Source organism: Kogia breviceps, chromosome 10, assembly GCF_026419965.1.
Source record: "Kogia breviceps isolate mKogBre1 chromosome 10, mKogBre1 haplotype 1, whole genome shotgun sequence".
Lineage (NCBI taxonomy): Eukaryota > Metazoa > Chordata > Mammalia > Artiodactyla > Physeteridae > Kogia > Kogia breviceps.
Genome location: NC_081319.1, coordinates 70,740,214 through 70,765,569, shown reverse-complemented (window position 1 = coordinate 70,765,569; position 25,356 = coordinate 70,740,214). Strand labels below are relative to the sequence as shown.

Genomic DNA, 25,356 nt, shown 5'->3' with positions numbered 1-25,356 from the left:
CGCTTGGCATTTAGTTGTCATTTTTCACTTTTAGCTCTGGAGTAGGGTGACACCCCTGCATGGGGCTGAGGGAGAGAGAGCATGTGGTGTGTGTGTGTGTGTGTGTGTGTGTGTGTGTGTGTGTGTGTGTGTGTTGGGAAGCCAGAGTCTGCAATCCTAGGCAGCCCTTGGTTTTGCTTCTTCTGTGGGACTGTGGAAAAGAAGGAGATGGGGACAGCTGGCAGGTAGCCGAGCACCCAAGAAGGGGCTCAGGGGACCCAATAGCTAATAACGCTGATAAAATGCAGTAATGTTGATGTTTCTGTCTGTCAATGTCTGGGCATTTTACATGTTATCACTACTTCTGACAACAATCCTAAGAGGTAGGGTAACCATTATTATTACCATTTTATGGATGAGGAAAGTGAGGTTCAGAGAGACTAATCACCTGTTCAAGGACAATAAGTGGTAGAGCCAGGGTTCTAATCCAGGTCAGCCTGATTCTGAAACCCAGGCTTATTCCCCTAAACTACCCAGGCTTGCATGCCCCTTAGGTTAATTAGGAGCCACAGGTGAGAACATAGGAGGAGAAAAGGAGGAGACAGCGACAGTGTGAGCACAAGACCAATTCTGGGGTAACCTGGGAACTCAGCTTCCTATGGGGATGGATCCAGCTCAGATTAGAGGGCCTGGGAGGGATGAAGAGAAACAGCATTTTCTGACCTTCCTGGGAAGGCAATATAAAACTATTGTATCCATTAGCTATCAGTATTTACCGTATTAGAAGTTAAAATTGAGGGACTTCCCTGGCAGTCCAGTGGTTAAGACTCCGCGCTTCCACTGTAGGGGGCGCAGATTCAATCCCTGGTTGGGGAACTGAGATCCCACATGCGGCGGCACGGTGCTGCCAAAAAAGAAAAAAAAAAAAGAAAAGAAAAGAAATTTAAATTATGTATTAATTCATTTAAAAATAACAATAGTTTAACCCATTATAGGTTAACAGAAGTAACATCTTTTTTGAAAAATAACTATATTTTCCAAAATAAAAGTCATTTATTGAGAAGAGTGCTTTGCTTTATATTAAAAAAAATCGCTTTAACGTCTGGCTTAACAGAAGAGCTGGATTTTCATATCAGCTTCTGCAGTCAATCTGTTGTGATATCACTGTTGGATAACTTCTAGAAAACTCCATGTCTTAATGAGCATTATTATGAAAATAGCTTTGGCCTCGTGGACTCCCTTGGGGGTTCCTGGTCCATACTTTGAGAAAGAACTACTGGTATGTATGGAGGTATAAATTGTTAGCCAATATTAATTAAGCGATTACTCTGAGACACGCACTGTGCTAAGTGGTATATAGTATCAGTTTATTGATCTGATGTATTATAATATGTAACGTAATCCGTAGAATGATGTATTATAATATCTGATGTATTATGGTCCTCATTTTACAGAGAGGTTAAGGGACCTGCCCAAGGTCACACAGCCACTGAGTAGAAGAGATGTGAGCCCAGGCAGTCTGGTCCTAGAGCCAGGGTCTTTAATGACTAGGCTGTAGTGTCCCAAACTCTGCTTTCAGGGGCTTCCAGTTGGAGAATAAGATGCAGAATTGTTAGGACAGGGCACTATAACAATGACCAAATCATCTCAAACACAATTGCTCAATCTCGTTTCTCTACTTGTCTGTTTACCTCAGTGGGTCTGGAGGAACTTGACCGCAGGACTAAACCTCCTCCTCATATACACCCAGCAGAGGGCGTGGCATGCAGTAGGTGATCACAGGGGTTCTTTCGTGAATCTGTGACTGAATGAATAGGAAGCACAAACCAAATGTTTAGTAGCAGGTGATGATGAAAACGCCTATGCCTATATATGCTGGTGACCTCAACACTGTTAGAGTCCCAACAAGGGAGAGAATGCAGCTGATGCGTAGACTAGAGCTTCTGTTCAAGCTTCCTGAGCCTCAGTTTCCCCACATGTACGCTGGGGCTGATAGGGTGGCTGTGAGGATTAAAGGAGATTGTGAAGGTGACTGTACCTAGCAGGGGCTGGGCTCCTAGTGGGTGTCTGGGAAAGGTTGAATCTGAATTCCCTGAAGCCTAGATTCAGTTTGCCCCCATGCTTATAACTCAGCCGGTGACTTCCTCCCTAGTTTATAATTAAATAAAGTAATGTACGTGAAAGTGCTTTGGAAATTCTAAAGCTCTAGACAATGCTGGGTGCTGTTATTGGTCTAGTTTTCTGGGATTGGTAAACAGTCTGAGTTTAATACCCCTTAGGCTCTGCCTCCTCCTCCTCCTTCCCCACTCCTCCCTTCCCCTCCTTCATCCAGGGATGACAGCAGTTTCTTTGATTTAAGCTGTTTCAGAGCAAGTAGGGGTTGGGGGGGGGTTCCTTCCCTTCCTCTTGATATTGTCAGCTCCTTTTCTTTTGGGGCATCTTTGGCTGAGTTCTGTCTTTCCCTAGAATACTTGCAAGGAAAAGAGACTAATTCCCAGCATCTGGCTGAATTAAAATAATTACATCTGAACGGTTTTGCTTCTGTCGTTCCAGCATTCAGTAGGAGGATCAAAGGAAGAGGGTGGAGTCTGAGAGATGGTTTTTCACCAGAGCAGGGCTTCCTGCTCAAATGGATATATTCTGCCAAAGCAGACAAACCCTCCCTTCATCCATGGGGATGGTGTGGGCGGGCAGGGACCAGCAAAGGATTAGAGTAGACTCCAGCGGGTCACCAGCATGCTTTGATGGGTTATAGAAAAACCCTTCTCATCTGGAATTTAAATACCAAGAAAGTTCCAACAATCCGAATTTGATCCAAAATATTATTCAGTGATAACTTGATGTTGACAACGACGAGTTAATCTCCTGAAGGGGCTCTGAATGACCAAAGAGTTCATTATGCTCATCAGTAAAACAATGATTTTTCCGTGTAATACTGAGCAATATTTGCATAGTCCTCACAGTTGACCAAGACTCTCATGTTAACAATCTATTTGATTGTCACCATGGGGTTCAGGGCTGGGTAGGTGTGAGTAATCCAGTGCACAGATGCAGAGAGGTTGAAGTGACCTGCCTAAGATTGCAGGATTCTAGCCCAAGCCTTGGTTCAGGAAGTCTTTCCCTCACCCAGGGAAGTCCCGAGTCTTCATGGTACATGAAACAGCTGTGGGCTTTGTGGTCTTTGTCAGGCCAGTAGCCTTTAGCAGGCATGGTGAGTGGCTGGGCTTCTGGAGAGAGGCAGGGGGCTGTTGCGGGTGCAGGGAGCAGATAGCTCCTTGCCTTCCCCTCCCCAGACCCTTAGCTACCCTTAGGGCTGCCAGCCACCCAGACCAGCCTTGTTCTGGAGCCAGGAGATCCTGGTCGGATGCACGTTCTCACTGCCTCCCAGTCAGGTCCCTGTACACACTGGCAAAAATGTGGCTCACCTCTCACAAGCCAAGGAAGTCAAAGCTTCACACTGCAGCTGCCCCTCCCCCGCCCCTTTTAGGTATCACCAGCCTGCTGGTGTATTCATTCATTTCATTTCATCACATATGCTTTGGCTCAGTTCATGGCCTCCCAGAGTTTCCAATTTAGTATGAGAGAGAAAAACAGAAATTGCCAACCAGCAATCACAGTACAGCAGTGGTCCTCAACCCTGCCTCTTTTTTTTTTTTTTTTTTTTTGGGATACGCGGGCCTCTCACTGTTGTGGCCTCTCCGGTTGCGGAGCACAGGCTCCAGACGCACAGGCTCAGAGGCCATGGCTCACGGGCCCAGCCGCTCCGCAGCATGTGGGATCTTCCCAGACCGGGTCACGAACCCGTGTCCTCTGCATCGGCAGGCGGACTCTCAACCACTGCGCCACCAGGGAAGCCCTGCCTCTTTTTTATAACAAATATTTTATAGCACTCTTTAGTATCCTGAAGGAAAATTCATGGATATACTGTACACTATTCCAAAATACATACAGGTGAGGCAGTGAGCCCTTGCAGCTACCTGGGGGGAGATGGATCCAGGCAAAGAGATTAGCTCTTGCAAAGGCCCAGGAGCAGGAAAAGAGTGATGAGTGACATCAGAGAGGCAAGGGTGTGGGTGAGTGTGGAGGCCAGGCTGTGTGGGATCTTGTGGCCAGGGAGCTTAGCTTTGAATCCTGTTAAAGTCAGAACTCTCATTGTTCTAAAGACAAACTTCAGAGAGAGCCCAGTGTCTCTGTATGGGAGGCTCAGGAAGAGTCCTGGGAGGGAGGGAGAAAGATAGGAAGAAAGAGGTAAGGTGAAGTGGGGGGAAGTGGTGAAGGTTTTCTGAGTGTCAGAATATGCAGGTTGATGTTTGGGAAAAATGTGTGTGTGGCCAGCACGAGTGTAAGTGTCCAGCATGATAAGTGATCAGGGTTCAGACATCAACTTTTTAAAAAGTTAATTTGTAATGTTTTGGTCTTAGAAATTATCTTTCTGGTTAAAAAAAAAAACAGAATGAAGGAAAACAAAACAAAAACATTTTTCCTGATGCTAGAAAAATAACATGTTTCTAACAGACAGTTGGAAAATACAAAGAATAGAAACATCAACAAGAGATAATAACTGTTGACAGGTTTTTTTTTTTTCTGTACACGGGCCTCTCACTGCTGCGGCCTCTCCCATTGCGGAGCACAGGCTCCGGACGCGCAGACCCAGCGGCCACGGCTCACGGGCCCAGCCGCTCTGTGGCATGTGGGATCTTCCTGGAGCGGGCACAAACTCGTGTCCCCTGCATCAGCGGCAGACTCTCAACCACTATGCCACCAGGGAAGCCCCACTGTTGACATTTTGATGCATTTCCTCCAAGGCTTTTTTTCTGGGCTTACAAATATATAGTTTTTTCTTATAATTAGTAGAATATGGTAACCAGATTTATTTTCCCATGTCACTAGATATTCTTGGAAGACATTTTTAATAGCTGTATATCATTTTTCTGTTTATGGATGGGCCATAATTTATTAAAGCTATTCTCTTAAAGGAAACAGTATAATTAATACTGCAATGAACATCCTCATAGCTGAATTGTTCCATTTTTCTTTGAACTTTAGTTGATGGATTTTGGTTAGTATCCCAGACACACAGGCTCAACAAGCAGGAGGAACAACAGTCAATCTGGAGTATTCAACCTCTGAATGACCAAATCAACAGTTATGCAATTGATTGGATTGCTTGAGAAGTCAGTCATTAAGACAGGAGAGAAAAACCAGCTTGACCTCAAGGTGGTTATTCCCATCAATGTGTAGCGACAGGCCTAGTCTCCTAGACCAACTTTAATACTCACCATCTGCATTAGAATAAACTCTAGCCTATGGAGTCTTTGCTTCTATCCCTGAATGCCGTACTACACCCCAGGCAGGCTGGGGCTCTGGGCCCCTCTGTGAATGCAGAAGCCCTTCTGAAGGTCACTGGTCACAGAATCACCCCCAGCTCTGAGTTGTGTTTCTCCCTACTGGAATGCTAAATTTCAGAGTTGTGGCTAATGATTCTTTTTATTAGTTTTTAATTTAATTTTTATTTTATATTGGGGTATAGTTGATTTACAATATTGTGTTAGTTTCAGGTGTACGACAAAGTGATTCAGTGATACATATACATATATCCATTCTTTTTCGGATATTTTCCCCATATAGGTTTTCTCTTTTTAATCAATGTCTTCTTTTTTCAGACTGAAAAAGACAATGTACTAATTCCAGGAAATTTGGAAAATGCAGCAAATATTAAAGAGAAGACAGTAAATGTCACCATGGTTCCACCATCTATTTAAAAGTGCTTCTTAGGGTACAGCGTGTGAGCAGTAGGGCAAAGTGGTTAAGAACTTGGGCTCTGGATCCAGACCAAATGCCATTGCTTACGAGCTATGTGACCCTGGGCAGGTTACTTGACCTCTCTGTGCCTCAGTTTCTTCATCTGTAAAATGGCTTTATTCAGATTTTTGATATTTTATGTATCATGGATTTTTGCATTGATTTTTAAAAATATCGCATTAGGGACTTCCCTGGCAGTCCAGTGTTTAAGACTTTGCCTTCCAATGAAGGGGGTGCGAGTTCGATCCCTGGTAGGGGAGCTAAGATCCCACATGGCTCGTGGCCAAAAAACCAAAACATAAAACAGGAGCAATGTTGTAACAAATTCAATAAAGACTTTAAAAATGGTCCACATCAAAAAAATCTTTTAAAAAATATCTCATTAAAATCTTTGATTATTGAGATATTTGGAGTCCCTTAAATTTTGCACTTGCCTTATCTTTGCTGTGATCCTGGGGGCTGCCAGCAAGACCCAAGCCAGAGCAGCCTTCCGTTCTCCACCCCCCACCCCCCCCCCGGGGTGTTGCTACCCTCTCCCAGCCTTCAGCCCACTTGCTGACCTCCTGGGTCAAGGAGGCCTAATATGCTAGAGTGGGCCAGGCCACCATCCCAGAGAGAAAGGCTGTTTGCTGTGGTCTCCCAAGCAGCCTGATTAACATGTGGAAAGATGCAAATTGAGGCAATCCTGCTGTTTTAGAAGAACTTAATATGTTTTTTCAAAAGATAGGGTGAAAAGGCAGAAATTGCAGAAAATTATATATTGTGGGAGCTGTACTATCATCTCTGCAGTTGATTCCAGAGATGCTTCTGGTTTGGGAAAGGCATATCATGTGTTCAGAGAGCCCCACTCTCAGGCTGAGAATGTCAAACAGCAGGACCTCTGATCCTCAGCCAGAATTTGCTGCTCCCTAATCCTGCTGGCCCAGTACATTTTATTGCTGCTTCCCTAGCCTCTTCCTGGGGTCACATGTATATCAAGGCTTGATTCATTAATTAACCCTTATTTAAGGAGAACAATTGAAGCATAGTAAATAGGACTACTGACATAACCCAGAGGTACCTTCAAAAGCAAGTCCCCAGGCAGCTCCATGCTCCTTGTCTCATGGGCTCCCCATGGGCCACACACCCATTAGGGAGGAAGCTTGCCTTGGTTATAACCTAGAAAGCTCTCTGAAGTTCTGTCTTATGCCCACGGATTTGACAATGGCCCCATACCGTTTATCATAATGGGCTTTTGGCGAATGTTTCTGGGTCTGGGTGGCGTTAGGGAAGGCAGATCAGGTTGAAGAACAAAATAAGCTCCTAGCAATGCCTCACACATATTTGCCTTGGGGGTGGGGTGGGGGAATGAGATGTGGCTCACTGGTGGATGTTTCCAGTTAGATGAATTTCAGAGTCAGTCTTTTTTTTTTTTTAAACTAGCTTGCATAGAGGAGAGTTTTCTAAAGTGGATTTCAGGGCTTCCCTGGTGGCGCAGTGGTTGAGAGTCCGCCTGCCAATGCAGGGGACACCGGTTCGTGACCCGGTCTGGGAAGATCCCACATGCCGCGGAGCAGCCAGGCCCGTGAGCCATGGCCCCTGAGCCTGCGCGTCCGGAGCCTGTGCGCTGCAACCGGAGAGGCCACAACAGTGAGAGACCCGCATAACGCAAATAAAATAAAATAAAATGGATTTCACACTTCTCTGACTTCTCAAACTGAGGCTACAGAACATAATTAAACTTATCTTGATGATTCGGGGTCATCATTTGGAATCTCAATTATTAATCTTTGGAGCCAGACTGTCTTGTTTCAATCCAAGCTTCTCCTCTTACTAAGCTTTGTAGCTTCAGGAAAGGGTATTAACTTCTCTGTGCCTCAGTCTCCTCAGGTTTAAAATGGGAATAACGATTGTAGTTATCATATATAAACACGAGTTGAACATTGGCAATTCCATATGGGTCAACCCAGGAGTAGATGGCACTCGGCAAGTGTTGGCTTCTGTTCTTTTAGCTGTTCTATGCTGGGCACTGTGGACTGGTACTTAACATATATCATCTCCCTTGGTCTTCCCAACAGTCTCACAGGGGGCATTATGACTCCATTTTTCCAGAGGAGAATACCAAGACTTAGGTTAAATTACTTGCCCCAGGCTGCTCAGCTAGTAGATGGCAGAGCTGGGGTTCCAGCCAGGTGTCTGTGGCTCCTTTGTACTGTTCTCTCTGTCAGGTGCTGTGCTGGGACCATGGCCCTCCCAGTGGAGCACTAAATAGTCCTGGAAGTTAGGGTGTATTAAGTTCTGCATTAATATTTTTCTGATATTCCTACTCCCCTCCCTGATCTTGCAGGGCCCGCAGAGGTTCTCCTAGGAAGGAAAAATAAGAGATTTGCCTCTGGATTTTGTGGCATCTGTTTTGGTTGTTTCAAATATATGTGTGTATTTCGTAGTCAACCAGTATAGGTGTCGTGTGTGGCTTGCCTGTGTTCATTCAGGTGAAGGTGTCACACAGATGACCTCCAGATGTGGGAGAGGTCGCTGTGATAACCACCAAGCTATGCCTGGGGAGGCTGGAGGGATCCTGGATTCCCAGACTGTCCCCTGAGCGCCAGCCTTCCCCAGATGCCGCCCCTTTCCCAGTATGCTCCCTGTGGCATCAGCACCAAAACCTAAACTGCCCAGCTTAAAAGGACAGTGGTGATCATCCTGTCCAGTGCATCACTTTATAGATGAGGAAACAGGCTCAGAGGGCTTGAAGGACTGCTGGGACAAACTAGAACTCAGAGCTTTGCATTCCTTGCTGGGGCTCCTACTCAGCAAAGTCTGGTCTGTTTTCTGATGCTGCTGATGGTTCCATCCATGGGGAGGAGCCAGGGCCCAGTTTATGGGCATGTGATCTGTTCAGTCACATAGGACCTGCTCTTGGTTTAATGCTCTGCTGTTACAGTCTTGAAATCTCTTAATAATCTTTGGACAAAGGACCTCACATTTTCCCTTTTTACTGGGTCCCACAAATTATATAGCCAGTGCTGGGAGGAGCCTACCAGGTCCTAGGCTTCCTCCTCTTTCTAGGCCTTGGGATGCAACTCCCCAGGGAGGCATTTAAAGTGTTCCCTCGGGCTTCCCTGGTGGCGCAGTGGTTGAGAGTCCGCCTGCCGATGCAGGGGACACGAGTTCGTGCCCGGGTCCAGGAGGATCTTGCATGACGCAGAGCGGCTGGGCCCATGAGCCATGGCCGCTGAGCCTGCACGTCCCTGTGCTCCGCAACGGGAGAGGCCACAACAGTGAGAGGCCCGCATACCGCAAAAAACAAAACAAAACAAAACAAAATAAAGTGTTCCCTCCATCCAGCATGGGATGGGATTGGAACTTTCTCCCGGGGAAAGATAGTGACTGCTGAGGATGGACTTTGCAGGCTATAGATCTTTCTGGGAGGGTGTGAGGGAAAGCCCTGAAGTCTAACTGCCTTTGTTACCACCACTGTGTGATCTTGGATGACTTCTAAAAGCCTCAGTTTCCTCATCTGTAAACTGGGGAGACTAGAGGAGTTACTTCATACTGTTATAATGAGGATTCAGTGAAATAATGTATGTGAAGAGAAGGCTTAACACAGCACCTGGCATTGAGTAAGTGCTCGATAAGTCAGCCATTCTCTATTCCAGGTGTGAAGTCCTAGATTTCTCAGGAGGCTCTCAGATACCTGGGACTTCTAGGCCTTGGAAGCCCCCAATCTGGCCTCCTTGTCCCTCTCAGGTGGGCGATGCTGAAGGACATGATAAAAGGCATCATTACCTGGGCGCCTCTGTGTGCTGGCCACTGTGCCCCAGCACTGCCCCTCAGGGCCTCCCTTCAGGAAACCCTCTCAGCCCAGGCTAACCCGAGTCCAGCCCTGACCCGAGTCAGAAGAAATCAGCGACTCTAAAGATACAGGGAAGCGGGCCTCGTGAACTATAGTGTGCTCTGTGCTGGAAGAGGCATGAGTTTGAAATCATGTTGAGTTCATACATGTTGAATTTCTGCTCCACCAGTTGCCAGCTGATGATCTTGGGCAGGTTACCTAGCTTCTCCAACCCCCAGCGTCCTCATTTGTAAAAAGCAACAAAGGATTATTCTGAAGGCTAAATATGATAAGGCTGTAAACCACTGAGTTCAGTGACAGGCCCACACAGATGGTATCTAATACATGTTTGTTGAATGAATGATTGAGCAAGTGAATGGAGGGATGCTCTGTTTGCTGTTGTCAGATGTTCTTGAGGGAAGGCATATGAGATGGTAGAGGTGGGAGTGGGGCAGGGACAGAGACCACACACAGTGGGCGGGGGGAGGGGAGAAATATCCAAATTATCATAACTTGTACACACAGTACTTAGTGTGTGCAATATGCTGTTCTCAGCACCGTACTCAATTAACTCATTTCATCCTCACAAGCCTATGAGGTAGGCCTTGCCTGTACCCCCATTTTACAGATGAGGAAACTGAGCACAGAGAGGGTGAGTAACTTGCCCTAGGTCACACAGTAAGGGGATGGAACGGAAGCAGGCAGCCTGGCTCCAGAGGCCATATTCTTAACCATTATATCATACCCACTGCCCCAACCTTTGACCATGTCCTTCAAGCTGTGAGAGGTTGCATCTTCATCTCTGCCACCATTTTGGTCCTCACTGGGATGTAGGACACTGATCTCCAGAGACCCTCTTCGCCACTGAGAGGAAGCGGGCAGCGTGAGAGAGCTGGGTGGCTTGCTTCCTGACAGGCCTGACCCTTGAGGGCAGGCCTTGAGCTCTGGCCAGTTGGCAGCTGATTTGTTGGGATGCAGAGCTTTCAGGTTGAAGAGACCACACGGGGATGGGCAAAGAGGAGGACAAAGGGGCATCTCTGCCCAGTGCCCTGCTGGCTGCAGCGAGCTGAGGGGCTAGGAGCCGTGTGAGAGGAGAGGTCAACCGATTCTCACTAGGCCTGGTACCTTCCTTATGCTCTTGGGTTGAGTGTTGGGTCTGGGTCAGCCAAAGCCATGAACTAGTCAGGGGAGTCAGAAACCCAGGGCTCTGTTTGATAAACTTGTAGGGGTTGCTCCCTGCTCTGAGCTTTAGGCTCCTCAGCTGTAAAATGGGGAGGGGGGGCATGGTCCAGCTATAGCTACCTCAGAGTTAGATGAGCCTCTTGTGAGTCAGTGCATGTGAAAGTGATACTTAAACTTGAATGTCCTCTAAGAAACATACAGTCATGTAAGGGAATGAGGTGATGTGGCCAACGAAGGCTTGGGGTTAGGGCTTGGGGTTAGGTGACCAAGCTCAGAGTGGCTTGAGTTAGTCATTGCACCTCTCTCTCAGCCACTCAGTACAATAGCGATGATACCTCATGCATGAACCTCGACTGAGTGGGTGATGTGCCTGCACTCTGCTCCAGACTTCGCACACTTGATCTCATTCAGCCCTCACCACAGCCCTTTGAAGTGTGTACTGCAATCAGCCCCGTGTTACAGAGGGGAAACTGAGGCTCTGAGAGGTTACCTCCCTTGCCTGGTCACACAGCTACAAGTGGTAGAGCCAGGATTCAAACTGGGGCAGCCGGCTCCAGAATCCACCTGCTTCACTGCCCGGCTGCTCCGCCAGACCTACCGGGTGGGGTTGTTTGAAGATGAAATGAGACCCTCCGAAGTGTTAGCTCAGGGCCTGGCACGTGGTGTGGGGCAGTGTGAGCTGCTGTCCTATCTAACTGGCTTGGGGTCCGGAATCCCCAGGCCCTGGGGCTGTGTCCCCATGGGGACGGGGCCCCCCTCCAGCCTTCTGTGCCTCACACCCCTCTTCTCCCTCCTTCCCACCAGGATGTCGCCACAATGCAGTTCTGTGCCAACAAGCTGGACAAAAAGGATTTCTTTGGGAAGTCTGACCCCTTCTTGGTGTTCTACAGAAGCAACGAGGATGGAACGTGAGTTCTCCGGCAACGCTTCACCCCAACTTCTGGGGGCGTGGGCTTGGTGGGGAGGGATGGACCGTGGTGACTTGCCGGGCTGGGTGGCTTGGGCCATCTCCTCCTGCTGCTGCCCTGAGGCCCCTGCTCTAGAGAGGGCAGGGGCTCTGGGTGGAAGTCAGGGGCTCCAAGGTAGTAACCTAGCCGCACAGATGGGGCTGGTGGGGGATTAGGGGCAGACTGCAAGCCCACAGTGCCATTCTGAGGGTCATTACTAAATGGCTGGTGCTGGGCATGTCAGAGATGGAGGGAGCGGGCAAAATCAGGGCTAGGGCAGGAATGAGGGGCCCCTCTGATAGTCTATTCCTTCTTCCACATGCATCAGTCCACATCTCTAAGCCTTGTCCTCGCTCACCCACAGCCTTCCTAACACCCCACTACACATATTCCGCCCACTACTTCCTACTCAGCATGGCACATCTGGAGCCCTTTCCCCCCTTGGTCTCAGGCTTCATTCAAAATCCCTCCCATCTTTGAAGCCTCCATTTCCTTCTCTCCTCTCCCTAATCTGGAAGCCACCCACAATATGATGGAAAGACACACAACTCGTTGGGCAATGTAGGAGGTCAGTGATGTACACAGAGGGACAGATTCTAGGTTGAGGGTCTTGGAACTTAAGTCCTCTTTTCCAACCCGCTGTGACCCTAGACAAGTATGCCCCCTCTCTGGGCCTGTTTTCTCATCAGTAAAATGATCTGGTTAGATTAGGTGGTCTCCATGGTCTCTAAGCACCACAGCTCTGGAAGGCTGCGACTGCTTAGCTGGGATTCTGCAGAATGAGGAAGCGATGGGGCCAGGGAGGTTAATTAGAGAAACGCTGCTGGAGAAGGGAACTAGGAAGAAGGTTTTGAAGGTGAGGGAAAAAATGGGTCCACAGGGTTTGGGGTTTGGGGGTGGGGAGGAGCAGGGAAGAATAACAGGCTAGAGAAACAGTGTGTGCAAAGCAAATGTGCCCTGAACAGAGGGCAGGGAGGCCTCGCTAAGTCCCCTAGAATCTGAAATTCTGGGTGTGTGTGTGAGTGTGTGTGTGTGTGTGTGTGTGCGTGTGTGTGTGTGTGTGTGTGTGTGTGTGTGTGTGTGTGTGTTGGGGGGCAGGGCAGCAGCAGGGAGGAGGTATGTTTCAGTCGGAGGGAAAACTGATTTTTAAACGAACGTACAAAACAAGGGAAATTAGGTACGATCATTTGCATAACAAAAGGATTCTTTGTCTCACCATAGGACTCTTAGCAGGATTTCTTTAAATAATTCTTGTTGACTTTGACTTGACTTGAGAGAGGGAGGAAAAGGTCTGAGTGATGTTCTGGGCACCCATGGAAATGTCCATGCAAGTCCCCTCCAGAAAGGAGGGCAGGGGCCGCCCCAGGGCTTGTCTCAGCAGCGAGGGCTGACTGGCCAGCAGGAGGGAGGGATTTGGGTTGTGGAACAGGAGATGGACATGTTGCAGAGTGTTTGCCAATGATTATTCTAGCAGAGTGGTGTGTAGGTTGGGTGGGGAGGGGGCGGGGGAGAGGGAGAGACTCGTGACTGATGCGGTGAACAGGTGGGAGGTGCCTCGCCAGGCGAGCTGTGGAAATGCAGGGGAGGAGGCAGGGAGGGGAGGACATGGGCAAAAGGGCAGGGCAAGACCTGGCTCTGCGGAACTTGGGTGGGGACCGCCGTCACCACCCCCTCCCTGGCAGAATAGCTGCAGGGAACCCAGACTGTTGAAAATGGCAAAGGAGCTGGTCAGATGGGGCAGGCAATGGGGGTTTATTTGAGGGCGAGTTTCACTTGAAGCATGGGCTGGATCTGTCTGCGGTGAGGGGGACACCAAGGGCAGCTGGAGAAACTGATCCAGAGGGACCACAGGGAGTGAAATGTCACGCCTGCCACACCAGGAGGGAAAAGGGCAGGAAGCATCCACAGAGCACCCGTGCTCCTGGCACTGCACATACCTTGTCTTCTTCAGTCAAAATCACTGGTCTAGGAGCAAGAATGTGGTGATGGAGAGCCGGGCTCGGCCAGTCGCTGCCAATCATTAACTCTGTAATTTTAGGCAAGTGTCTAACCGAATGGAACTTTATGTGATGGTGGAGATGTTCTGTATCTCACTGTCCCTTATGGTCACCATCAGCCACGTATAGCTGCTGAGCCCTTGAAAGGGGCTAGTGCGACAGAGGGACTGAATTTTTTATTTCATTTCATTTTAGTTAATTTAAATGTAAATAGCCACGTGAGGCTAGTGGCTACCATTCTGGACAGTGGGGCCCTACCCTCTGTGGTTCAGTTTCTTGGTGTGTGTGATGGGGAGAATCATAACACCTCCCTCCCAGGGAAGCCATGAGGATTAAAATGAGTTAATTCGGGTTATTAGAACAGGGTCTGGCAGCATTAGTTACGGTTCTTTGGGAAGCTCAGTCACTTGCCCAGGGCTGCACAGCTGGAGGTAGTGGTCCTGGGACCAGAGCCCACACCTGTCTGACCCCATTGGTTCACACTCTCACCCCATGGCCACATCCCGAGTGTGTGTTGAAATGAATTGTGTTGAGCTGGGAGATGCCTGCAGGGACAATTTCCACACTAGGGCCTCGTCCCCCACGGCAAGTACATCAGGGGATCGAGGGGCCTGTGGATTTAGTGACGGCAAAGGGGGGCTGCTTGGGGGAGTTTAAAGAAAATGGTTTCAGGCAAGAGTCTGAAGCAGAAAACAGACCACACAGGGCTCAGGAAGAAAGACCTAGGGAGGAAATGAGGTTAATAGCTTAGAAGACTTGGTCAGGCAGTTTGGCTGGCAAGCGAGAGGAGCTAGAGAAGGCAGTGGTTCTAAAGAGGTGGGGAGACGGGGGAGAGTCTGCAGCAGGTCTGTGCGACTGTTCCAGGTGGGAGGTTAGGGCTTCTGCAGGGTGCGAACCTCCCTCCCTTCACCACCAGTTGCTCCTGCTGATTCTCCCTCCTGTCCCCTCCCCCAGTCCAGGCTCCTCTTCCTGCCTGACCTACTGCCCCAGCCATGGGCAGCTGTGGCCCCTCCTTTCCCCGTCCCCATTCCTGTCCCCATCACCAGCTCTGGAGTGTGTGGGGAGGTCTCCCACATGTACCTCACACTCCAGTGGGTGGGCGAGAAGGAGCACAGAAGAGAAACGCTGAGCCACGGTGACAGGAATGACATTTTGACTTGAAAATTGCCAGAGAAGAAATGGCACAGGCTGTGTGGGTATGGGCGGGGCCCAGGCACCTTCCTGGGTGATCTTTCCAAGCCAGGAGGTAGCTGGGGTAGGTGCTGGGAAATCTCATGGGGACTGCCCCTGCCCTGAGCTCCACTCTGGCTTCCGGCTGCCCCTCCACGTGGCAGGGCAGGCTTCCAGGGCGGGCCAGTCAGGCGCGGCATGGGGAGTGGGCAGGGGCATTGGATTGGGGCCCAGCTGGGATTAAGCCAATTCTGCACTTTTAGTTTGCAAAGCAAGCTCATGGATTCAGACTACAAGAGCTGAAAGGGTCTTAGAGATCATCTAAGCCAGGGGCTTTAATTTCACTGGCTTGAAATGCCAGTGAGAGCTATGGAAACTCTCCTCTGAGAAATACATTTAGTCATTCGTTCATTCTGAAAAAAATATTACATGAACACCTTGCTAAGTGCCAGGTGCTATTCTGGGCACTAGAGATATACCAGTGAACAAGGAAGACAAACCCTTGCCCTTATGGAGCTTACATTTTAGTGACAGACTATGAAAGAAATAAGGAGAAAGATAGACCATGTCAAATGTCAAATGGTGACAGATGGGATGGAAAAAGCAGTATGGAAAGGGACTAGGAGATCTCAGAGTCATGGGACGAGGGGGCTATAAATTTTAGATAATGGTTCTCAGGGCAGGTGCTCGTGTCAAAGAGTAACAGTTGAGCAAAACCTGAAGGAAGTGAGGAGGTGAGCCGTTAACATGGAAATTTGGGAGAGAGTCCTTCAGACAAGGGAACAGCAAGCACATGAAACTCAGGCACTCAGTCCCACTGACGATTTCAAAGGTTCACAGACCCCTAAAGCCCATCCCCAGATCTTTCCATGGATCTCAGATGAAGAAAGTCTAATAGTGGCCAACTCCCTGGGTTTACAGGCGAGGAAATAGAGGCCGAGAGGGGGACAGCCTTGCTCAAGGTCACACAGAGAACAGGGGCCAGAACCACATCTCCTGACACTCCTACCTGGTGCAGGAATCCTTTCTGTAGTGTTATCAAGAAATGGCTGTGTAGGAATAAAGACGCAGATGTAGAGAATGGAGTTGAGGACACGGGGAGGGGGAAGGGTAAGCTGGGAAGAAGTGAGAGAGTGGCATGGACATATATATACCACCAAATGTAAACTAGATAGCTAGTGGGAAGCAGCCGCATAGCACAGGGAGGTCAGCTCAGTGCTTTGTGACCACCTAGAGGGGTGGGATAGGGAGGGTGGGAGGGAGATGCAAGAGGGAGGAGATATGGGGATATATGTATATGTATAGCTGATTCACTTTGTTATACAGCAGAAACTAACACACCATTGTAAAGCAATTATACTCCAATATTTAAAAAAATAAAATAAACTGAAGTTTATACAAAGATTTTAAAAAAGGCAATGGATGTCTAGCTTCTGCCTGGATGCTGCTAGTGACACGCAGCTCATCACCTCACGGAGCCATTGTTTCTACTGTCTGGCAACTGCAGAGATTAACAAGCCAGCCCCTCTGGTGATCTGAATTCTGCCTCCCTTGGAGTCAGGACTGACAGACTTCCCTCTCTTCTTTGCCAGGTTCACCATCTGCCACAAGACTGAGGTCATGAAGAACACCCTAAACCCAGTCTGGCAAACTTTCTCCATTCCTGTGAGAGCCCTCTGCAATGGGGACTATGATCGGTGAGATGAGAAAATGTCCCCTGTCCCCAAGCACAGGTGCGGGGGGCACGGTCACGTTGATGAGGGCCATCCCATCAGTACGAGCGAGCAGAGCCTCCTGGAGCTGCGTGCTGGTGGCCCTGCACAGGGTGGAACGGGGGATCCCTCTGGCTCCCTGCTTTTCCCTCACCACACCCTGCCTTTTCTCCTCCCTGTCTGATGTTCCCATTGGTGGAAGCCCTCCCAGGTTGGGAGGATGGGAGGTATCAAGGATTTCAGAGAAGGCCTGGTGGGTGTTGGGCACCCTTCCCAGAGCTCAGTAGCTGGTCTTTTCATTGTGGCCAGTGAGGGGCAGGTGGGGCCCAGATGGAGGCTCTAGATGCATGTAGAGGTGACCTGGTCCCCAGCAGCCCCAACTCCTGGCTGAGAGACTCTGGGGAGTCAGGATCCCAGGATATGCGCTGCCAGATGAGTTGCCGTAAATGGGGGTGAGGGATGCAGTGAAAACAGCTCATGGAATTTTTTGACGCTACAAAGCCTACTCATAATACACGTCATCATTGTTTGATGACAATTGTAGATTGTTGAGTATAGATACCAGATACCTAGCTTCCAATCCTGGCTCTGTGATGAAAAAAGCACTCACAACCTGGGCAAACTTTGACCTGTCTGAGCCTCAGTTTCCTTATCTGTAAACTGGGTACTTAAACATCCACCTACCTTGTAGGGCTGCTTTGAAGCTCACAACCTACATGCTAAGGCTCTGGTGTGCATAAAATACCGTTCATCATTTCATCCACAAGTTTATTGATGCCCTACCATGTGACAGGCACTGCACTAGATGCTGGGAAGTCAGGAGGAAACAAAACACACAGTCTTCACCCTTCACCCAACCTCTTGGAGTTTACATGCTAGTGGGGGAGGCAGACATTAATCCAATAACTGCACAAAGAAACATATAATTACAAATTGTGGCAAGTGCAGTGGGGAGAGGGGACATGTAGGATGGGAGCTGTAACACGGTATTGGTCTGTGTTAAGTCACAAGAACCCAGCCTGGTTTCGTGGTGGTTGCTATAACAGGTGGGCAAGCTGGCAGGGGCTTCTCGGGCAGGGCTGTCCAGGCAGCCCTGAGGAAGCTGGGCCTCTGCTGGCCACTCCGAGAGGAGCCCTAGGGTGTCAGAACAGATACCTCAGGGCATCCTGGCTGGTGGCATTGGCATGGGCTCCCTGGCACTCTGTTCACAGTGGCTACTGACAGGGTATGTGCGGTGGGGTGAGGGGACAGGACTGAGCAGACGGATGGCCTCCAGGCACCCCTGTCTCCCTCCCTATTAGGCTGCTGATCCAGGAGATGAAGTGGCTTCTTTTCCTGCCTCTCGGCTGGGACAGAAAAGCCACAGTCTGTTCCATAGGTGGTCACTGAGCACCTACGATGTGCTCAGCACTGCACCTCCAGCTGTGTGGCACTCAAGGGAATGTAGCCACATTTCCATCTTCAGGGGGCTTTCAGGGAGCTCAGACGTGCACACGTATATTTTAGATAGCTAAATAGTTGTGCAAAATGAGACTGGAATCAAAAATAGGCATTTCAGCCAAACAAACCACTGTTCCGTGTCTAGCCAGGTCCTGGGCCTTCTGGAGTGGTGGGGAATGGGAGGGGTTAAAGCAACAGGGTCTAAAGGAGGCTCAGGTCAGGGTGGAAGGTTGGGGGGGGGCCGCGTCAGTTTCTGGGGACAGGGCATGTAGGAAAAATGGTTGGGATAGAGGAAGGGAGCGGAAATTCAAGGTTGGGGGATGGGAGAACATGGCAGCTCCAGTCTCATAGGGGTGGAAGGAATTGGGATTTCCAACCGCACTGCCTAGAGCTTTCGGGCGGTGTCCAGCTGACCCCCCACAACCCGCATCCCAGGGAAGGCCTCCTAGGGCCTCAGTATCCAGCCTTGTCAGAGGCAGTAAGGAGGGCAGCCCAGCTCAGAGGCCTGGGCTCTCCGTTCAGCCATCGGAGGAGGTGTGGGAAGGTGCAGGCTTTGAGGAAAGCCCAGGTGGGCTCCCATCCCCCTCCCAGGCTGAGCCCTGGACTGGTTTCCCTCCAGGATGGCTGGGCAGCTTGGGTCCTCCTCCAAAGCCAGGGACAGATTAACTGTGATGTGACTGACAGTGGTGCTAATGGAGGTGTCAGGTGTGTCACACTGGCCTGGTGAGCCAGCAGGCCTGCCCCCTGCTGAGCCCTAGGGTCACCCACATATGCAACAGCCACTCAGGAGGTGCAGGCATTTGGGAGGTCCCCGTAGGGCAGGAGAGGGTGGGCCTTGTTCGGGAAAACAAGGCTGCTTTCCTCTACTTCCGAGGCACGTCTTGAAGCCTCACAGAACACATTGGGTTTAATCCAGCAGCCCTGTCTTCCAGGCCAGCCAGGCACCAGACACCATGTTGGGTGCTGTGGACACAGTGAGCTCTCAGACCCAAGTCTCCTTCTTTTTTTTTTTTTTTTTTTTGCGGTACGCGTGCCTCTCACTGTTGTGGGCTCTCCCGTTGAGGAGCACAGGCTCCGGACGCGCAGGCTCAGCGGCCATGGCTCACGGGCCCAGCCACTCCGCGGCATGTGGGATCTTCCCGGACCGGGGCACGAACCCGTGTCCCTTGCATTGGCAAGCGGACTCTCAACCACTGCTCCACCAGGAAAGCCCCCCAAGTCTCCTTCTGAGGTTGCTCCCAGGCCAAGGTGGGAGACATGGGTCATAATAATAACAACAAAGGCTCCTGTGGCACTTCTGAGGTAATTGATGTATGTGAACTAATTTAATCCTCCCAACAATTAGTACCTCTTCTGAAAAAGGTGCAAATACTATCCACATCTCGTAAGTAAGGAAACTGAGGCCCAGAGAGGTTAAGTAATTCAGCCAGGGTCTAACTGCCAGTAGCACCAGGATCTGGACCCAAGCAGGCTGGCTCTAGGATCTGTGTTCTTAAACTCCAGCGCTCTGCTGATGAATGGTCAAGGTGTGGGGTGAGTTGGGTGGGGCACTTGGAGGACAGTTCTAGGAGAGTTTGCTCAGGGGCATGAGCAGGTCTGCTTCGAGACAGGAGGTAGAAGGAAGACTCAAAAGGCCTTGACAGCTGCCTGGATATGGGAGTGAAAGAAATGTACAGATTATTAGGGTTTGGAGTTTGGAGGATGAGAGACAATGGTAGGTACCACTAGTGGAAATGGGAAGTGTGACGGAGCCAGAATATGTGGCTATGGGACAGGTACAGTGGTGTTCTTCCCAGGGGAGAGGAGAACAGAGGTCTGGGAGTCCCCAGGAGGGGGGCTGGCAGAGGTCAGGAGTAAGGGGATGTCAGAGAGATAAGAGGGGACCAGGGGGAGGGCAGCCATAGTCAGGGAGCTGAGAGAAGAGAGTTCAAACAGAAATATCAACTACTATTGTGGAAAAGAGGGCCAGTGGGTGAGAACCAGGGATCTGCTGAGAAAGGGCAGTTTTCTTGGAATAATGGGGGTGGAAACAAGTTAATCTTATTAAGCTTTACTGAGTCTTTAGTACATGGGCCAAATTGTGTCCTAATTGGTTTAAATATAGTATCTTCTTTTGTGAGTTTAAATTTCACAATAACCCCAGAAGGTGGACACTAGTGACATGCCCATTTCACAGATGGGGAAACGGAGGACCACAGATTATGTCACTTGCCAGGGCAAGGAGAAGGTGCATGTCCCTTCTCCAGAAGTCACTTCTGGGCTGGCCCTCTAATTTGGGGTTCCCCTGGTTTGGGGTCCCCCTGCCTTTGCTGTGTTTCCAGTCCACACAAGACCACACCCAAGCGACCCAGCTGAGCAGAACCTGAGTCAGAGGAAGTGGACTCAGGGTCAGAATTAGTCTAGCCCTCCAGTGGGGTGAAGTGGGGTGAAGGGTGATGAAGGCACTTCTCCTGCCTTCCCTGAAGTCCCCCTGCTCTGTCCTTGAATATTCTGTGACTTGAGGATTTGTCCCTGTTAAAACAAATTCCTCTGGGTCAGGCTGCTATCACTCACTCACACCTTCATGGTGAATAAGTAGGTTTTAAAAGGGTGTTAAGGGTACTGGGTCTTCACCTGGAGAGGGGAGAGGGTTGAGGGTTCCCAGGAGCTGGTGGGCTGTCACATCACCCAAACTTCAGCCCCCTGGATTGAACCAGTTGCTTTTCCTTTGAACCCCACCACACACTGAGCACCAGGAGGGGCTGGGCCCAATACTATGGCATCAGTTAGGAGTGTCTTATCCCTGGTTCACACATGCACAAGCTGAACTCAGACACAGAAGCCACAGTCAGTGCAGTACATCTGAGGTAGCACAGCACCTCTGCCATCAAGCCTCCCTGCCTGGGCCTGTGAGGCTCGATGCTCTTCTTCCTCCCAGCAGCTTCTCAGAGTAATGGACTGACTCAGTTAGTTTAGGGCGAACCCCTCAAGGCCTGTCAGCCCTCGGGACTTGTAAGCATCAGGGAAATACACCTTTTCCTGCCTGGGAGAGGGAGAGGCTCATTAGGAGCAGACCTGCAGCTCGGCTCAGAGGAGGCTATGGACAGAGCTGCTTGGTGTGCTGCGGGGGAAGCCTGGCGACTTTGCCAGCATCCCCCATCCTTGCTGGCCTGCTGAATCTCACACACCCTGCTCTGTCACTCCTGCCCCACGCGTTCAGAGACCCACAGGACACTGGCTCCCTGCCAAGAGGCCTGGTGCTGCTACTGACCAGCTGTGTCTGGCTTCTGCCACTGCCTTCCCCTGCCTCTGGGCACCTCCTTCTTCCCCAGTTCTGGAGATTTCGGTCTCTGAGCTAATCTGACTCTCTGCAGCCTTCCCTGGAGCCTTGGCTGTGATTGCTACTGGAGTGAGTTGGCACAGGAATCTCATACTCAGTGGTCGCAACCTCAGCTGCAAGTTCAGATCCCCCGAGGAGCTTTTAACAATTCCCCTGCACAGGCTGCACCCCCAGACCAATTGATTCTGAATCTCTGGAGTGAGGCATCAGCATCAAGATTGCTAAAGCTCCCCGGGGGATCCGATGTGTAACCAAGTTTGAAAACCAGTAATTTCATCTAGAGAGGTTAGCGGCTCTGGAAGCACATTAGAATCACTCACTAAAACTACCTGTGCCCGAGCCCTATCCAGACCAATTAAATCACGCCTTCTGGCAGTGAGATTGTAAAAAAATTCTCCCCAGTGACTTTTTTGGGTATCCAAGGCCTTGGCTATGACTGGGGTCCTCCTATAGCCTCTGAGCATGTTGGCTGACACTGATCTATTCACCTGAGGGACTGGTGTTGGTGGTCCGAGGAGAGGCACTCCTTGCTGGGGTCCCTGAAGGTCCCCTGCAGAGCTGGGGGGCTCTGGGGAAGGACTGGGAGACTTCAGCATTGTGGGGCAGGGTCCTGGCTCAGACCCGCACCAGCTGTGTGACCCTGGGCAAGTCACTGGGTGCCCTTAAGGCTCAGTTTCCCCATCTGAAAATGAGGGGCTGGAGGTCATCCCTCCAGAACATGCACACCAGAACCACTTGGGAAGCCTTTCAACCTAGATTCCTGGGCCCTGTCCAGAGCTGCCAAGAACTGGACCTGGGGGTCTGTGTGTCTGAAAAGCTCCCTGGTGATCTGCCAGGTAGCCAGGCTAGGATGCCACCAAGGTCACTTTCAGCCTTGTCATTCCAGGAATTGGAAGTTGCAGAGCCTAGGTACCCAGGCTCAGGTGTCCCTGATTTAAGTAAATTCCATGTGAAAAACTATGCCAGTGCTTCCCTGGTGGTGCAGTGGTTGAGAATCCGCCTGCCAGTGCAGGGGACACAGGTTCGATCCCTGGTCTGGGAAGATCCTGCATTCTATGGAGCACCTAAGCCTATGTGCCACAACTACTGAGCCTGCGCTCTAGAGCCCGCGAGCCACAACTACTGAGCCCACGTGCCACAACTACTGAAGCCCACATGCCTAGAGCCTGTGCTCCTCAACAAGAGAAGCCACTGCAATGAGAAGCCCGCGCACTGCAACGAAGAGTAGCCTCCGCTCACCGCAACCAGAGAAAAGCACGTGTGCAGCAATGAAGACCCGATGCAGCCAGAAACAATAAATAAATTAAATTAAATAATAAAATAAATAAATTTATTTTAAAAAACAAAAAAAGACAACAAACAAACACAAACAAAACTATCCCAGGTGTGGCCCAAATGCTAAAGTGGAGAGGAGGCTTTTTTTTTTTTAATTTCTTTTTGGCTGTGTTGTGTCTCCCTTGTGGTGCACGGGCTTCTCATTGCGGTGGCTTCTCTTGTTGCAGAGCACGGGCTCTAGGCACGTGGGCTCAGTAGTTGTGGCTCGCGGGCTTTAGAGAGCAGGCTCAGCAGTTGTGGCGCATGGGCTTAGTTGCTCCACGGCATGTGGGATCTTCCCAGACCAGGGATCGAACCCGTGTCCCCTGCATCGGCAGATGGATTTCCAGCCACTGCGCCACCAGGGAAGCCCAGGAGGCATTTTTATAGAGATCCAACGCATGCCAGGCAGTTTTACCAACTTGTCTCCACAGCTATTCTGTAGGGCCGTTATTATCCCTACTTTAAAATGATTTTGTGGCTTAGAGAGGTTAAGTGACGTCTCCAGGTCCCAGTGCAAAGGACCCAGCATCCAAGTCCACACCCCAGCCACTTTCCACTCTTTCCAGATCACCAGCCTACCTTCAGAGGCCTAGATTTTATTTTTCTTTCCATAATAATTCTCCTCAGAGAGACATAGTTTTTTGTTTTTCACAAAAATTTAAAGGATTTCTCTAAATGGTGGGCTTCTATGCCCACCCCATTTTACATTTTGATAACAAACATCCAGTTGCTGCACAACGTACTGGTCATCCCTTCATTTCCTGAACAGTTTCTACCCTGATGCAGGAGAATCTGCATCCCACCCCCATGCCCCATGGAGGCTCATCTGAAGGGAGACAGCGCCTCCTTCTGGGGGTTCTGGAACTCCAAGGCCGACTCCCTGCAGACTTGAGGAGATGGGCCGCGGCCCTGGGCCAAATGATGAGATATTCATAGAACACAGGCCTGGGCAGCTGCCTCTGTGTGCCCCATTTAGAACTGAAGGCTGGAGACCCAGCTCCCCCATGCCTCTTCCACCTCTCCAGACCCTGACCCTGCAGAGGGACCCGGGCATCTGCCACATCCCTGGGCCTCCCTGGAGGACTGCTGGTACCAAGGGTTAACCTGCAACCCTCCACCTCCCTCCTCTGCCTCTGGTCTGCTAGCCTGTTGCCATAGAAACAGGCTAAAAATAAAATGGGCTCCCAAAGCCCAGCCCCAAGCTCAGGAGTCAAAACAAACTAATTAAAGCAGCCAGGCTAAAATGTGAAGATAATTACACCCTCACTCAGGAGCCAGTCTGGCATGGAAAAGCTCAGCAGGCCATCCTGAGTCAGGACCCCTGGGTCCATCCCTGACATGCGGGGTAGCTCCCCACCACTGACTCCTCGGACCCCAGGGTCCCACCAGGAGAGCCCACCCTGCTTAGGCCTTGGATCTAGGGAGCACCACACTCACACTCTAATGGCCCCACCCCTGATAAACTGCAATATGGCTTCATGCTGGGATCTGTGCCCCATCTGGGGTGACCAAGAGAAGGTGGGGTGAACTGAAGTCTGAGGCTGCTTTTCTACATCTTCCCTGAAATTCAGGGAAGTCCTAATGCAGCTTTGGAGCTGCCTCTGTCCCTAAGACCTTTAAAGGCTTCAAGATAGTTCCTTTGTCTCCTGGGCTGCTGCCTCTTCACTGAGGGCCCTCGGAGCCTGGTGGGTGTTCCTCCGTCCCCTTTTGGCCCAGGAGCGTGAGAAGGCCATGCAGGTGGCCCCATTCTCAGGCCACGCAGGTGTGGGTCAAGTCCATCCCACCATGGGCCCTTTGCCTTACAGGACCATCAAGGTGGAGGTATACGACTGGGATCGAGATGGCAGGTAAGCTGGCAGAAGGACAGAAGGTGAGCAAGGATGGGAACAGCCCCTGGGAGGAAGGTGGGTCTTGCCCTCTCATGGAGAGAGCTGTGCCCAGGTCCCCACCCATGGCAGCTCAGGGGGTGAGGGGACTGGGGTTCCTGTGGAGGGACCACTGCCTCAGTGGCTCATCCGTGCTCAGCTCCACTGAGGCACCAGAGGGCCTGTGTCCTGCAGGACATGGTGCAAGGGGTGTAAGAGGCCTCTTTTCCTCAAATAGCTGCCTAACAGCCAGCTAGTGTCTAAAATCTCCCCACATTTGGAAGAATGTAGGATTTTCTGCAATGTGCATGTTCTAAGGTACAGGCAGATATTAGTGACCTCCTGAGCATTCATGACCACATTCTCTGTGTGAGGCTAAGCATCGTGTGGTGACTGAAGTGCAAAAGATGAGCTTGGCTCTCAGAGACTCCCTGAAATCTAGCAGGAGGCCCTTGACTCCTCAGAGGAGTTGTTTGTGGGGAGCAGGGCTGATGGAGTGGGATATGGGAAAGGTAAGCATATGAATGGACACTGGAGTGGTAAGGCAGAGCCTGAGTAGGGCTGAGCCTAACCTTGGGGAGGCCAGGGACTTCCTCTTCTGTGGATCTAAGTGCCCCCAAGGAGCCAATATCACTAGGAATTCATAGACGAGGACCAGGACAGGCCTCTCACAAGTTTAGTAGAACCCTCACCGGCTCCTGCTTGTCTGTTGAACTAAATCCAACCAAATCCAAGTATGTCATCCTTCCTGACTTTTGTGAGCCCTCCATCCTGTGGTGCTACCAGGGGTGTCATAGAGGGGCTTTAGGCAC

At 50.4% G+C, this 25,356-nt stretch overlaps 1 protein-coding gene across 5 annotated transcripts in view; it reads left to right on the top strand.

Moving 5' to 3' along the window:
* CPNE5 (copine 5) overlaps positions 1 to 25,356 on the top strand; it is a 96,550-nt gene that overhangs the window by 51,841 nt on the left and 19,353 nt on the right. For all 5 annotated transcript variants that reach the window (XM_059076366.2, XM_067006103.1, XM_059076367.2 and 2 more), the window contains 3 exons: positions 11,582 to 11,685; positions 16,484 to 16,588; positions 24,485 to 24,526. In XM_059076366.2, the coding sequence (XP_058932349.1) occupies positions 11,582 to 11,685; positions 16,484 to 16,588; positions 24,485 to 24,526 (251 nt within the window). The remainder of the gene's footprint in view (positions 1 to 11,581; positions 11,686 to 16,483; positions 16,589 to 24,484; positions 24,527 to 25,356) is intronic.